General features: G+C 37.3%; 1 protein-coding gene across 2 annotated transcripts; it reads left to right on the top strand.

Annotated features, from left to right (window-relative positions):
- The first annotated feature begins 11,824 nt into the window (after positions 1 to 11,824).
- LOC145045324 (oligouridylate-binding protein 1B-like) lies at positions 11,825 to 15,858 on the top strand. 2 transcript variants are annotated; one of them, XM_078993664.1, is made up of 12 exons: positions 11,825 to 12,060; positions 13,438 to 13,499; positions 13,815 to 13,917; positions 14,000 to 14,076; positions 14,172 to 14,233; positions 14,329 to 14,416; positions 14,496 to 14,571; positions 14,664 to 14,694; positions 14,783 to 14,902; positions 14,973 to 15,058; positions 15,140 to 15,316; positions 15,394 to 15,858. In XM_078993664.1, exons 1-12 carry the CDS (start codon positions 11,950 to 11,952, stop codon positions 15,667 to 15,669), a joined length of 1,269 nt encoding a protein of 422 aa, XP_078849790.1. In that variant the 5' UTR covers positions 11,825 to 11,949; the 3' UTR covers positions 15,670 to 15,858. The 2 variants fall into 2 exon arrangements, with proteins under 2 accessions (XP_078849790.1, XP_078849791.1); XM_078993665.1 differs by lacking the exon at positions 13,438 to 13,499 and having other exon boundaries at positions 11,942 to 12,060.
- Positions 15,859 to 16,985: the final 1,127 nt, after the last annotated feature.

Genomic DNA, 16,985 nt, shown 5'->3' with positions numbered 1-16,985 from the left:
GTCCTTCAGGATTTTGACTATTTTCTTATTTTTTTCTTCTTTCTTCAATTCCCGAGTTCCCGATCGCATTTCCCGCTTCCTTTTGCTTCCGAGCTCATCTTTTAGATTGAAAATACAATTTAAACATAATTAAGTACCTTTTGTCCATAAATTGCAATAAATTATCCAAAAAGTAATAAAATTCTAATTGAAATATATAGCTAAATATGCACATATCAGTACCACTGCCGTCTCATCGGCTACACACTTCCTCAGCTGAGACACGTGGATGGTGTTATGAATCTGGCTCAACTCTGCAGGTAGATCCAACTGGTAAGCTACCCTAACCACTCGGACGATCACCTTGAAAGGACCAAATGTATCTAGGGCCCAACTTGCCCTGTTTTATGAATCGGATCACCCTTTTCCATGGGGATACCTTTAGGAGGACAAAATCTCTGACCTAGAACAGTAGCTCGGATCGTTGTCGGTCTGCGTAGCTCTTCTAGCGACTCTAGGCCGTTAGTAACCTTTTTGACCTGTTGAATCTACCCAGTCGTCTTGAGCACTATCTCAGTGTCACTCATCACTCTCAATCGCACCTCTCCCCAACATATGGGAGTCCAGAACCTCCTCCCATATAAGAGCTCGCAGGGAGGCATACCAATACTGGAATGATGGTTGCTGTTGTACGAAAACTCATCCAAGGGAAAATAAGTATCCCAACTTCCACTGAAGTCCATAACACATGCACGTAGCATGTCCTCGAGTGTCTGAATCGTCCGCTCACTCTGTCTGTCTTTCTGTGAGTGGTATGCGGTACTGAAGTGTAACCGGGCACCTAAATCCTAATGAAATTTCTTCCAGAACCTGGAAGTAAAGCATACATCTTGATCTGACACTATCGATGTATGCACCCCATGTCGTGCTACCACCTCTCTTACATAAATCTCTGCCAATTTCTCCGCAGAAGAGCTCTCACTGATAGCTAGGAAGGAAGCACTATTCATCAATCGGTCTACAATCACCCATAGTGCGTCGACACCTTGTGCAGTCCTCGGTAATTTGGTGATAAAATCCATGAAAAATTGTTCCCACTTCCACTGGGGAATCTCTAAATGTTGCAACGGGCTACGGGGAGACTGGTGCTTCGCCTTAACCTAGCGACATTTCAAACACCTCTCAACTACCCATATCACATCTTTCTTTATATAGGGTCACCAATAATCCCTTTTCAGATCCAAATACATCTTAGTGGCCCCCGGGTGGATCGAGAATCTCAATCTATGTGCCTTCTCCATCAATATGCATCGAACTCCACTCGTATAGGGCACCCAAATCCGCCCACAGAACGTCATAAGGCCCCGACTATCCGTCCTAAACTCATAACTCTACCCGATTACCCGCTCTCTATTATGGTTCTCTGGTCTCACGGCCACCACCTGGGCCTCTCATATGGTATCTAAGATTGGAGTCATCACCGTCATCCTCATACACATATCTCGGATCGAAGCACTCGCTGCTCTACGACTCAAGGCATCAGCTACCACATTAGCCTTGCCCGGATGATACAAGATCTCGCAGTCGTAGTCTTTCACTATATTCAACCACCTCCTCTATCACATATTTAGGTTGGGCTGATCCATAAGGTACTTCAGGCTCTTATGGTCCGTGTATATGGTACACCGGACTCCATACAGATAGTGGCGCCAGATCTTGAGGGTGAACACCACCGCCCCCAACTCCAAATAATGGGTGGGATACCTTGTCTCGTGAGGCTTCAACTACCTCAATGCATAAGATATCACGTGCCCCCTCTGCATCAATACTTCACCCATACCTGATATAAACGCATCACAGTAAACTACAAATTCATCCACACCCTCGGGAAGCGCTAACACTTGAGCTTTACACAATCTCTGCCGAAGAGTCTCAAATGAGGCCTGTAGCTTGGGCCCTCAAGCAAAAGTAACACCCTTCCTGGTTAACCTGGTAAGGGGAACCGCAATCTTGGAGAAACATCTGATAAATCTTCGGTAGTAGCCTGCCAGGCCAAGGAAAATCCTGATCTCAGATAGGGATCTCGGCACCTCCCATCGCATAACTACCTCAATCTTGGACGGGTCGACCAAAATCCCATTCTGATTAACGAGGTGCCCCAGGAACTGGACCTCTCGCAACCATAAATCACACATGGAGAATTTAGCGTAAATCCTATTCATCCTCAATACTCTAAGAATCTCCCGAATATGCTCCTCGTGCTGCTCTCTGGACCTCAAGTATACTAGAATATCATCGATGAACACGATCACCGACCAGTCCAACATGGGCCTACACACCCGGTTCATGAGATCCATGAACATCGTTGGTACGTTGGTGAGTCCGAAAGGAATCACCACAAACTCATAGTGCCTATAAAGAGTCCTAAAGGTTGTCTTCTAGATATCCTCCTCGCAAACTCTCATATGATGATATCCATATCTCAAATCAATCTCGGAAAATCAAGATGCCCCTGCAACTGATTGAATAATCATCGATTCTCGGTAACGGATAACGGTTCTTGACGGTCAGCTTGTTCAACTCTCGGTAATCGATGCACATCTGGTGTGAACCATCCTTTTTCTTAACAAAAAGGATTGGCGCTCCCCACGGTGAGCTACTCGGTCTGGTAAATCCCTTACCTAGCAACTCCTGGAGCTACGAGGATAACTCTTACATCTTGGGCAGCGCAAGGCAATAAGGTGACTTAGCAATAGGCACCGCACCCAGAACCAAATCGATCCAAAACTTCTCCTGCCTCTTGGGAGGCAAACCCGGTAGTTCCTCTAAGAAAAAATCCAGGAACTCACACACAATCAAAACATCGGAGATAGAACTCGTCCTCTCAGTGGCAACACTCGTATCCGACACATATGCTAAATATCCCAAACATCCTTGTTGTAGACTCTACCTCGCCTTGGCGGCAGAAGAGAAGGTTGAACCAGATCTAGTCCCCTCACCATACATTATAAGAACTCCCCAACTATGGTCTCGTATGGTCACCATCTGACGCTTACAGTCAATCACAACTCCAAACCGGCTTAGAAAATCCATGTCCATTATGACACAAACATCACTCATCGCTATCGGCACCAGATCTATCGGGAACTCAACAGTGGAAATCTCTAATACACATCCCCGAAATACATAAGTGGAGAAAACCGCATGCTCGTCAACTATAGAAACCCTCAATGGTCGACTCAACGCCTTACGTATGACTCTAATGTGACAACTAAAGGATAAGCAAACAAAAGATCGACTCGCACCAGAGTCAAAGAACACCAAAGCAGACACTGAACTCACAAGAAAAGTACCTATACATGGCACAATGTAAGCATAAACATATCTCAAAACAACATAAATAAGGAGATACGTACCAGCAACAACATCAGGCGCAGTGCGGACCTCCTCCGCTGTCAGCAGAAATGGTTTCCCACGAGCCTTCGGAGGCTCAGCCTTCCCCGACCGGCCATCAGTAACACGTAAAGCAACAAGAGTAGCAATATGGGCTAATCCATGGGTAACCTGGGGACACTCGGCCTTCCGATGGCCCGTCTGGTTGCAGTGAAAACAAACCGAAAATCCCTTGGGGCAGTCCCTCGCCATATTCCCCTCCTTGCCACATTTGTATCAAATCCCTGCCCGGAAATATCCCTTGTGGTTATTGTCGCACTTGCTACAAGTGCGACCCTTCTAGATTCCAGCTCTCGAATCAGCAGGCTTAGCCCGCTTAGCCGCTGGTTACGACTGTGTCGGTCTCCTATCTCTCCCCTGCTGCTCTCCCTCCTCCCTAGTCTAAATCTCCAGCTCAATCTCTCTCCTCCTAGCATTGGTATGCAACTCAGCTAATGTCCGATAAGACGAGTTCGCCACGAACTCCCGAATGTCTTTCTTCAAGATGCTCAAATACCGATTCGCACATGTCTGCTCAGTGGACACGTGCTTAGGGCAGAACAACGCCCTCTTGTGGAACATCCTCGTAATCTCAGTCACTGACTTTATCTTCTGTTTGAGATACAAAAACTCTTGTGCCAAATGTTACCACTCCACCTGGGGAACATACTCATCTTGAAACAACTTGGTGAACCTCTCCCAAGTCACTGCAGCATGATCTGCAGGGGTAAAATTAGTCATCACAAACTTCCACCAGTCCTTCCCTCCCAAGCGAAGCTGGTTCAGCACGAACCAAACTCTCATATGCTCTGGGCATGAACACGTAAAAAAACACCCCTCAATGTCGTAGATCCATCTCATGACAGTTATCGGATCATGCGTCCCATCAAACTCTGGTGGCTTCATGTTGCTGAACTCACGAAACAACAACGAGTCACCTCCCTGTGGCCTAGCTGCAGCTATGGCCGCGGTGGCTGCAGCAACAACAACCTCCGTAACAGCAGCGTATCGCTCATCGAATGTCTCAATCAATGTGGTCTTAATATACCCAAACATCTCCGGTATGGCCTCTCGGATAACTGTAACCACCTCCTCGTGAATGATCCTGCGAATCTCCTCGTCACTACCACTGCCCCCGGGGTTGTTGTGGGTACTCACCATAGTGTCTCTGAAGCACAAACAAAAAATCATTAGATACTAGCTCAATACACATACTCACTCGATTAACCACCCCTACACGCTCCTTAGCATCTTAAGATTCTTACTTGGGCTGTATACATATCTGGTGTTTTCAGTAGTTCAGGCCCAATACTACCTTCCACACCAACTTGTAGTCGTCTCAAGTCCTCCTCTCAGGATCCTAGTTCACAGTGCTTTATCCTTCATGGATCTCAACTACTCTCTCGGTAGATTCGTTAATGCTCATCTAGGTATCTCTCCTAGATTACTCAAACTATGTCTAAAGATTCCTGCTATGCTTCTCCCTACTCAGTACACATACATAGCAATTAGCAGATAAAATCAATCAATAGCATACCCTAAACTAAGGCATCATGAATGAGGCAGCTCTAGCCCTAATTTTTTAAATACCTAACTATTCTCTAGCATGTAGCGCTAATATCTCATAAATGTCTCATAATATACACAAAATAATGGTATTTTATGAAATCACCGTTCGGGCTCTACCTGATTGTACACATTGCTCCGTCTCGTTTTCTCTTTGAAAATCTTACTCATTTTAGAAAAATCATCACTTTTTTGAAAAAATTTCTCAAATCCTCAGTTTGATTCCGAATTTACCTGAGAGTACATCTGAATCCCTCAAACCAAGGCTTTGATACCAACTTGTAACACCGTAAATTTTCAAACAAAATTTTTATTTTAAAATCACATAAATCTCATCAACACATTTCACAAAATCCCCAAAATGTCAAATTATCAAAAACACATATTCATAATTGTTTGAATAAAATTCAGGATCCTCAAAAACATAACTCCATCTCGTGTGTACAATCAAGTCAGCGTCTTCCCGCGATCCTGAGAAGTACCTGAAACACATATCACACAACACGGTAAGCATAAAGCTTAGTGAGTTCCCTAAAATACCACATATACAAATAATAAGCCTTTCATGGATATAGCTTTGCATGGACCCTCTGGTCATGCGTCTTGATGAGGACCCTCCGGTCTCTCGGCTCGGTGTGGACCCTTCGGTCTCACAGCTTAGGTTGGATCCTCCAGTCCTGTATCTCAGTGAGGACCCTCCAGTCTCACAACTCGAGTTGGACCCTCCGATCCGATATCAAAATGCACAGAATAATATAGCATATATCACAAAGACAAAATACATAATATCACATAACTAAAATAAGACCCTCTGGTCACTTAGTAGTACCACTCAGGTATGTATAGTGAGAAGACTCACCTCGTAAGTAAGCAAAGAATTCGTGTACCCCTCGAATGGTCTAATCCCTGCCTACATGTCATAAGCATCTGTAATTAACACTTAAATTACAACTCTAAATAAACCAAGCTATTTTCTCTTTCTAACTCCTAGAATGGGTAAAAGACCATTTTACCTCTCCATGGTCTCCATAATCCCTATCTAGACCAAACCCTAAACTCAACAGAAGTCAACACTCGAGTCATCAATCCATTTTGACCCGACTCGTCGAGTGAATCTATGTGAATCGTAGAGTCTACTCGTTCATTCAGTAATGTCGCGAAAATCCAACTTAACTCGTCGAGTTATCTCATCAACTCGCCGAGTTACTCATGTCCAGACTTGTCGGGGAAAACCCTAGCCAACTCGTCGAGTCGCTTCAGACCCTTTTCTCATTCAAATGTTTTAAGGCAAAGTTACAACCCCAAACTCTAAATCCAAGGCTGAGATACCACATAAAGTTGCAAGCTTTACGTTTATGCATGACACTTAGGGATTGAAATGCCAAAACAAGTTCCATTTAGGGTCCTAAGCATAAAAGCTCTCCTCTAGCTTGATAAAGCTTGGACCTTTGGACTTAATGGAACTCACAAGGTCCAGATCAGAAGTCTCAATCCCTTGGCAAGCTCAAAATACTCAAAGTCTCAAGGAAAGATGGAAAAAGCCCTAAAACTTCCTAAAAATGAGATCTAATCAAAATAATGAGCAAGGTGGTGATTTTTTACCTTCAATATAAGCTAAGGATGGATAACCACTGGATCCAACAGTCCGTTTTCATTCCAAGCCTTTATACTCTTCTTATCTCTTCCAATGGTGCACTAGAATGCCCAAAGTTAGCTCATTTTTCTCTCTTAAATCAATTTAAATGATTAGGGTTTCACACAGGGGAGTAAAGTGACATGGTAGGTGGAAATGAGGGCTTAAGGTCATTTAAATAGGACACAACCCCAGGAAATTAGGGTTTCCTCTCACAACACCAACTCGCCGAGTTGGTCCCTCAAACTCGTCGAGTTGGTAAAACCCACGTGGCCAAATCCGTCTCTACTCGACGAGTGTCCTCCAACTTGTTGAGTTGCTCAATCAAAATAATAAAAATTATATAAATACTATACCTGGGAGTCGGGTTGATACACAAGAAGATGATGATGCATTGATTACCATCCTTCAAGACATTGTTGTCATCGGTGACAGAGGTGATAATGGAAGCTTTAGGTCTAAAACCTATGATCAAGCCGTTCTAAAGTTGTGGGAAAAAGTTGTTGGTTTTAATATAACAGCAAAGCATGTGCAAAACAAAATCAAACATTAAAAGATATTTTTTTTTGCTACATATGATACGTAAAACACAAGTGGGATTGGTTGGGATGATGCTCTTAAATGTGTAGTAGTAGATTCTGCTAAGATAGTAAAGGGATATCTAAAGGTTAGTGATTATATATATATATATATATATATATATATATATATATATATATATATATATATATATATATGCATATTTAAGTATTATATATATGGTTTCACATGTAACTTTGTTTGTTTTACTAGAAACATCCAAACAAAAACTATGTCGCAAACAAACCATTCCTTGAATATGAGCGACTAGCAAATGTTTTTGGTTAAGATCAAGCTACAGGCGGTATGGTTGAATCAGCAATTGTTGTGACAAAAAATCAAAACGTTGATAATTAAGAAGTATAAAATTTTCCATCGTTTAATTCTAATCCTCAAAACACTGCAACTTCCTCCAATCCAAATCCCAAAGACTCGATGCAAAATAGAAAAAGAAAAATGGCATCTGAAGAAGTAACACATGTAATTCAAATGGGGTTAGCTACCGTATCCGAGGAAATCTAGAAAATGACTAGGGCTATTACGTCTTCAACGAATGACCTCACAAAGTTAAAAACTATACATGAAGATTTGAAGACCATGGAGTTGTCTTTTTCAGAAATCATGCGAGTTTGTTTGAAGTTTACAAAAAACCTGAATTTGTTACCGATATGGAATAGCTTGGACGCAACTACCAAACCACCTTTTGTGAAGACTATATTAGAAGATGACAATTGAAGTTGTTTTTTTTTTTTTTTTTTTTTTTTTTTTTTTTTTTTTAATTATATTTAAAAATAAGGATTTTGGAAACCATTTTGGTTTAGAACTTTGTTAATTTTGAAGTAAATTTGATTATTTGGTATTAGAGCTTGTTTTAATGAGAATTTTAAATAATTTTTTACTAAAAATGTTTATTTTGAAGTTGTGTATATTAAATAGAGTTATTATGAATATTTTTTGCATAAGGGTAGTATGGTCATTTTTACATCTTGTTTTGTCTATTTCTATTGTTACCAAATAGTTTCAGACAACTTGTTCAGTTCTGTCCAGTCTTGCCAAACACTATAAAGATTATTTGTCTTGTCCAGTCCTGTCCTGTTTAGTCCAGTCCAATCCAGTTCTATTCTACCCAGTTCTTCAGCTAAACGGTACCTAAAAATGTGTTAGAAATTTAGGGTTTGTGGTGGAGATCTGGATACGAACTTGGATCATGAGAACACTTTCCGAACTGATATTTTTACCCTGTGTCTGGGTTGGAAGAAATTCAACCTAGGATAATCCAAGTGGACACTTACGATACTAGGCACAAAAATCATAAGCAAATTGCTAGAATGATTATGTGAAAGTTTGAAGAAAATGAGAGCTGAATTTCGTGTGTTTCTTCTCAGAAGGAAGAACCGTTTATATAATAAACGAGATTAGGATTTCATTAGGGTTGGGCCATCATGAGTTGCTTTGGAAGCAAGTCAGGGTAATCCGGATTTGAATGAGGATTTAGGGTTGCCAAAACTAACGAGTTTCATTAGTTTTACCATAATCACCCTTAAAAATCCTAATTTCCCACTAAGTTCTCACATGTAAAATTCGGAGAGGTTTTGGGGCTCTGCCCCTTGGACCCCACTAGGGGTGTTGCCCCTTTAGAAACCCCGGACCCAGGGGTGCTGCCCCCGGACCCTCAACTTGTTGTCGAACCAAATTCTAATTTGACCTTATACATGTGTGCACTCCCCACAAACCCGGACATATATTAAAATACAAATTATGAAGCCCATTAGCTCACATGTTAATTCAAGTTACCAAAAATAACATGGTGACACTAAAATCACCAACAAGATGAGCGATACATCATTTAATAGTAAATAATGTACACAAAGAAGCATTAACGTGCAATACCTAGTAAAAATGGTTGGTGTGACAAATTGTATACAAACAAACAAGGGACTATAGGGTTGTTTGGCAGGATCTGAATTTTTAAGATGTCTGTACTTTTAAGAAGGTCTAAATTTTAACATGTTTGTTTGGAACCTTTGAATTGTTGGGTTGAATGATAAAAATGACCATTTTACCCTTATGTATTATCTTTTGTTGAATTCAATATTTTTGATTTAAAAAATAACAAAACTAAATCTTTGAATATATATATATATATATATATATATATATATATATATATATATATATATATATATATATATATATAAACACCATACAAAATCCAATCAAACATAAATATTTTCAAATCCAGGAAATCATACTAAAACCCAAATATAATCCTACAAAATCTAAAGCATACTAATTCAAATTTAATAGTGTAAAGCATTTGAAATCGCCGGTGTAAAGCATGTTGCCAAAATCACCTCGGAATAGATGCGTAAATGCACCTACCACATACAAAAAGAAAAAGTAGATAAAAGAAACAACATAATTTTTGAATATAAATGTGCCATATCAATCTATACAGTAAACTCAAGAACTTGTACTAATTGCACATCGGATTTCAAGCAACAACATATTTTAAGAAAAAACACATCCAAATTTTAGATTTCAATCTAAGATAGCAAAGCAAAAACACATCTAACCAAGATTCATGATAATAAGAGCATAAGTCAAAATAACCTAATGTTAAGAGCATATCATAGAGTATAGAATTAAAAAGGATAATATATTGAACCAATATTCAACAACATATACTTCAAAAGACTAAATTCTCTTATTTCCTAAAAGAAACACACTATCACGAGGCAATTTACGTGCAAGACCATTTAAATTTTGATGAAAAACATCGCCTAGTTGAGCATGATATGGGAACAAGATGTCCTATTTCATTGAAGAATTAGCAATTAACATGAACAACAATATATGTTACATCGTGATAAACCCCCACTCTTGCATACATACAAAAAAGAAGACTATAAATACCACTCATAATGTCAAGTAATCCGGTTCCATTCCAACTCACCTTTTTATGTAAATATCTTTTGTTTGCATTTTGTTTAGTTTGGGATGAGGGTAAAACCATTATCAGTAGTGCACTTCCCTATTTTGTCAATTTTTGGTAGTGGTAAACCACCTTCTATTTTCTGGTCTAGTAAGCTGGAATCTTTATTTTGCTATTTAAGCCTTTTTGGTTTCTAGAAGTAATAACTAAGAATTTGTCAAGAAACTTTGTTTTGGAGAGTCATTTTCTCTCGAAAGATTGGGATAACTATCAATATATGAGATGCCTTTTGATATTCTATGTATGACTGTTTAGTTGGTTTCCATTTAAGGCTCTTTATCTTTAAGAGTGAGTACTTTATCTTCAAGAGTGAGTAGAAGCTTACCACATCCACCCCCATACAGATGTACACACAAGCAAGATCCTAATATGTTGATGATTAAATAACAACTTCTGATATAACTAATAGTAAAGTGAAAACAAATCTAGAAGATAACTAAATTTCACTACCAATCTAAAAAATTACATTATAAACGCTATCTAATTGCCAATAAGGAAAAATATGTTCCCCAAATACTACATATTTCACATTTGAATAAAACATAAGGTAAATAACACAGAAATCAGGCATCTTTATTCAATAACTATATTCAGGAACATATGATTTATAAGTATAAAGGAAGATAAATTGATGGATAAAAAACTTTTTAAATGAGAGTATACAGTAGGAAAGAAGATATTTGGGATTTCGGGGAGAGGGTTCATAAAATCGATTTTGATAGTGCAGGTGATTTCATATAATCATACACAAAACTATTTTCACAAAATCGATTCATAAAATGGTTGTTGTTGACGAGTTTTGACGGATCTGGAAGCGAAGACGATTAGCGACGGTGTGCAACGAAAGGCGGTGTGAGACGTGTTGTACGATCGTAGTGTCTGAGATGCAGGGGAAATGATGGATGCTGGTGTTCTTCGATGGCTGCAAGCAAAGAGAGATGATGGTGACAAGGGTAAAAATAAGACACACGTTCTTTTTTTTTTTTTTTTTTTTTTTTTTTTTTTTTTTTTTTTTTCAAATACATCTTAACGTCCGACTGAATAAGAGAGTGTTTTTGTTATTAAAAGCCGAAAATAAGATGCTAACAAAAACTATGAATTAAATTAATTCAATTCAAAGCTTCCTCTTATTAATAGACATTAAGATGTAAACAAATAACCCCTAAATATATATAATATTGATAGTTCATTACTCTACAAAGTTATTCCCCTGTCAAATAGGCTCATTGAAGTATTAGAACAACCAACCAAACAATGAAACAATGGTTATATTCTTTGATTGATTCAATTTTAAATAACAATCTTAAAACAAACTCGAACCATAGATGCTTCTCTTATAAATCTTACTCGAAAACCGAATGATACTGATTTGTAATTAGAAACCGAAAACCAACCCATAGTCAAAATTGCACCATTCTAATATTAGAAAGCAAAAAATCCATATCTTTGATTTTAGGTTCAATTTCGGTCAAAAACCAAACCACACCATGCTCAACCTCATTTGGCATTCCAATCAAAACCAAAATGTTGTAAAATTTGTGGAACAATTAAAAGATGGGTAAATATTCTGGTTTATAAGACTTAAGGGACCATTGTTGTCATTTTGTTAACGTTATCTGCTTGTTTTGGTACTCTCTTTCCCGTCATTTTATTTCCCCGAGGGCGCTTGTTCTTTCGATCTTTATTCAGTATATTGAAACCCTAACCCCCAAATTCGACACACAATTCAATCGATCTCTTAGTATTATATTCGTCATAAAAAAGAATGCAACATCAACATCAGAGGTTGAAGCAACAACAACAGCAAGCTCTTATGCAGCAAGCTCTCCTTCAACAACAATCTCTCTATCATCCTGGCCTCTTAGCACCTCCACAGGTTCGGACGCACCGTGTATTGTGATTCTGTAATGTATATCCACGAATTTCTATGTTTGCATGTTAGCGTTGCCATTTTCGAGCTAGGGATTTCATTTTATTGATTGATCATCGGATTATGATCATGGTGCCTGTAACTTTTTGTTAGTTGCGATAATTTCCACGAGATTAATTTTTTTGCTTGTATATTTGTGAAATGTAACGACTTGGATCGTGTCCTTTTTGAATTTTGACGATTTTGTTGCCATGTTCCCCTAACTATGTGAAACCAAACGGATTTGGATTTTTTGCTTTCCGAAGCTCGGTTTACTCTCCCCTTCCTAAAACCAGAACTCCTTTAATGTTTTTATTGATGTCTAATCCAATTACTTCTGAGATACAAGAATGATGTTGGATTTTGTTACTTATTTAAAACAAACATCATTAACTTTCTATTACACTTTTAAATTCTTTTATGTGCATGTCAAAAGTTTAGGATCCTTGAAATTTTTTAACTTTCGAAGTTTTTATATGAATTTTCAAAAGTCAGATAGTAGCTCTTTGCTTTGAACTGAGCTATTACATGTTGAATTCTGAGTGAGTAATGTTCTTTCTTTTCCTTTCTTCCTATAAAACTCTTTCCTTTGTGATTAATGGCTTCTAAGTCACGCAATGTTTTCAGGTAATTAAACATGCCTTTCTTGATTCTCGTGGGAGATGAGTGAATGCTTTTTATTCATGAGACTCTCTTTGCTTCATAGTGGGTGCTAGGCACATAAAATTCTATCATGCATTTCTTTTCTCTAAAGTTCTTATTTTGAGTATTTAAAGTTTATTCTTGAATCTTAAGTGTCTGAATAGGTTTCTACTGTTGAAGTATTACTCTTGTGGGAGTTATCTATTGCATTGCTATAATCATTTCTTCATGGAAATCCATACTTCCATCACCCCTTCACATATGGTTTCAAAACATTAAATGTCTTGGCAACATACCCTTTTGTTTTAGCGGATAGTTTACTAAATTGTTACCAGAGATGGATGCATAACTGCATAAAATATTAAAACCCAGGTTTAGATGCATAAGAACAGTGGAATGTTTGTAAGGAACTTCTGTGAAATTTAGGAAGTCAGCCTCATTTTCTTTGATGAGTTTTCTCCTACTACCTTTTTAGCTTATATAGGGAATTTGTTTGGACAAATGTTTGTTTCATGTTGGTTTTCCTTTGGTGGCTGGTGTGTAGTTTAGTAGTGGATACACTTTGCCTTCTTAGTTCTTACCCATTCTTCTTTGGACCTTATTTACTCTATAGTTAGTGGGGTTCTTTATCTTTTTCTTTTTTACTCTTAGCTTGCTATTTTTTTTAGTCTTTTTTCCTTTTTTCACTTTTTTATTTTGCAGATTGAGCCAATCCCAAGTGGAAATCTGCCTCCTGGGTTTGATCCAAATACATGCCGCAGTGTGTGAGTGGTTTACAGATGATTTTTCTAGTTCCTATTTTTTTTTTTTTTTTTCCTTTTTCATTCGCATGCCAAAAACCTTGATCTACTACTCCCTCAAGCCAACTGCGTGTATTTAAATTCGTATATCTATAACATTTTGTTAATACATCCAGATTCTAAAGTTTGTAGCTGTAGTGTAAAAAGCGTTAATTATAGTATATAGGAATAGGATGTTTATTTGTTTACATGTATTGAGTGGATATCTATACCTAGGGTTATTCTTGTTTGTTTTGCTTTTATAACACTTTTAGTTTCTTTATTTTTGAGATATTTCAGGTATGTGGGGAATATTCATATGCAAGTAACCGAACCACTTCTTCAAGAGGTTTTTGCAAGCACTGGTCCTGTTGAAGGCTGCAAACTCATAAGAAAAGAGAAGGTACCCATTTCTGTTTCAAAATGAAAAGTTTTACTCAAGTTTACATAAAATTTATATATATATATATATATATTTTTTGCAGTCTTCTTATGGATTCATTCACTACTTTGATCGTAGATCAGCTGCACTTGCTATTGTATCTCTAAATGGAAGACATTTGTAAGTGTTTCTGAATTCTGATGAGGATTTTATGTCATATATATGCTCTTCTACTTCTCCTATCTTACCTAACCACTTATTCATCTTATTGTTAGATTCGGACAACCTATTAAAGTTAACTGGGCATATGCCAGTGGACAGAGGGAGGACACTTCTGGTATTTATATTATTATTATTACTACTATTATAATAATAGTAATAATAGTTGTATTGTATCTCATGGCATTTCTAAATTCTACATTTGGTTTGTAGGTCACTACAACATATTTGTTGGTGATCTGAGCCCTGAAGTCACTGATGCTATGTTGTTTGCATGCTTCTCTGTTTATGCTAGCTGTTCGTGAGTACATACATATATACATCTCCTTTAACATACAATCATATTAATAATAATATTATTTTATTATTATATTAAACAGGGATGCGAGGGTTATGTGGGATCAAAAAACGGGTCGTTCACGAGGTTTTGGGTTTGTTTCCTTTCGGAACCAACAGGTTTATATATTTAATAAATTAAAACTTTTCCGAATATTGGATTTTAGTGTTTTACGATTTCTGAACCAAAATTATTAATTCTTCCTGTTCAGGATGCTCAAAGTGCTATCAATGACTTAACCGGTAAGACTTTTGTTAAAAAGTTTACTTATTTTTTTTTTCAAATGTTGAATAATATAAAATTATAAATTCAGAATATTTATCTTATCAGGGAAATGGCTCGGAAGTAGACAAATACGCTGCAATTGGGCCACCAAAGGTGCAGGTACTAGTGAAGAAAAACAGGGATCAGATTCCAAAAGTGTAGTGGAGCTAACAAATGGGTCTTCAGGTATATTAAAAAAAAATTATAAATTTTTTGACTTTTTTTTTTTCTCTAATATTTTTATTTTTATTTTCAGAGGATGGCAAGGAGCCTGTTAATAGCGACGCCCCTGAAAATAACCCACAGTATACAACTGTTTATGTTGGCAACCTTGCTCCAGAAGTAAGAAATCATAACCAAAAATCAAAATAAAAAATAGAATTATATATAATTTAAAAAAAAAAAAATTAAAATAAATTTTAGGTTACTCAGCTTGAGCTGCATCGGCATTTCCATTCCCTCGGTGCTGGTATGATTGAGGAAGTTAGGATTCAACCGGATAAAGGATTTGGTTTTGTGAGATACAATACACATGGTGAAGCAGCTTTAGCAATTCAAATGGGAAACACCCAATCCATTCTTTATGGCAAACAAATTAAGGTTGAGTTATATCTATCTTTTTCATTTTTTAAATAAAAATCTTTGATAATTAAAATGTTAAATGGGAATTACGTTAGTGTTCTTGGGGAAGCAAGCCGACGCCACCTGGAACGAGTTCGAATCCGCTTCCGCCACCTGTCGCGGCACCGATGCTTTCAGCGGCTGACCTGTTGGCGTATGAGCGACAACTGGCGATAAGTAAGATGGGAATGGGAGGGCTGATGCATCATCCTGGTCAGCATCATTTTAAACAAGGGGGGATGAGTGTGGGTGCAGCCGGGGCTAGTCAGGCCATTTATGATGGTGGTTTTCAGAGTGTTGCTGCTGCACAGCAACTCATGTATTATCAGTGAGACTTGTTTGTTGTTGAGAGGGTTTGAATGAGAGCTGTTTGTGTTGTTTTTACTTTTTAGGAGGGTTTCTTCCTTTTTTTCTTTTTCTTTTTTGTTTTTTTTTTTGTTTTGTTTTTTTGATTATTACCCTTTTACCCAAAATGTTGTCCTACTTATATATATATATATATATATATATGATTGCCATGAGTATGGATGGATATGTATGATGTATGTTTAATGTTAATGATGGGGATGCATGTTTGTTTGTACTAAATTTTGGTCCGAACATGGTCATGATTTATCAACTATTAAGCCTTTTAAGTTCTGTAAGAGCTCGATTAAGTTATATTTTTTTTTTGGCATTATCATCTTGAATTTCATAAAAGAAATATATAATACAGATAGTGAAGATGACCAAATTCATTGCTTTTGTTGATGATTTGTAAATATTGATGTATTTTGTTGATTGTTTTGAAAAAGGGATAATGACTTAAATATAGATGTATTTTTTTTTTCCATTCACGTTTATCCTTCAACTTATTAAACTATAAACATTTATTAAACTATAAACATTGAGTAAGGTTATTCCAGATTAGCCGGGAAAAAATGATTTAGTAGGGTAATATATTTCTCATTTTGTGTACATTTACTTTTTAATACTTTTGTACACATTTAGTTCTTAGTATTTTTTGGTTTCAAAATAAGTTATTTTTGTTTTTTACTCATTCAGTACTTATGAATGATTTTCTTAGGTTTTTTTCACGACATCTTATGTGGGACAATTATTAATGAAGTGTGTGGAGCTGTTGATGTTTATGTGTAACATTTCATTTTCACAACCAAATTTTTTTATTTTTAAATAAGACAAAAGTCATTAATTATAAAATCCACTATTAAGAAAAAACTTTTATTTCAAAATACATTTATCGAAAATCAAAGGAATACAAGAAACGCGGAATCCTCTATACTATTGAATGAGTGGGTACAATCATGCTTTTCCCTCCCTACGATCAATGATAGAACCTGAAAACATAAACAACTGGGTAAGCACCAAGTTTAATGAGTTTCCCCAAAATACCTGATACAATAAACGTATTATCATGCATAACGGGCTACACTCATCCAATTAGAATACCTTGGCCCATTCAGTCATCGGACTGGAATGCTAACATGCAACAAGTCCAATCGGTCATCGGACTAGAATACCCAGGGTTTATCGGCATGACGCCATAACCCAACTGCTCTTCTCAAGCCTCCGTGCCTACGACTTACAGCCAACCCGCACCAGGTATCTTTGCCTACAACATATAGCAGGACCACCTCAACCTATCCCA

This window comes from Lactuca saligna, chromosome 5 (assembly GCF_052625555.1).
Source record: "Lactuca saligna cultivar CGN05327 chromosome 5, ASM5262555v1, whole genome shotgun sequence".
Lineage (NCBI taxonomy): Eukaryota > Viridiplantae > Streptophyta > Magnoliopsida > Asterales > Asteraceae > Lactuca > Lactuca saligna.
The sequence above is the reverse complement of the archived record's forward strand: the minus strand, read 5'-3'. Positions and strand labels throughout refer to the sequence as shown.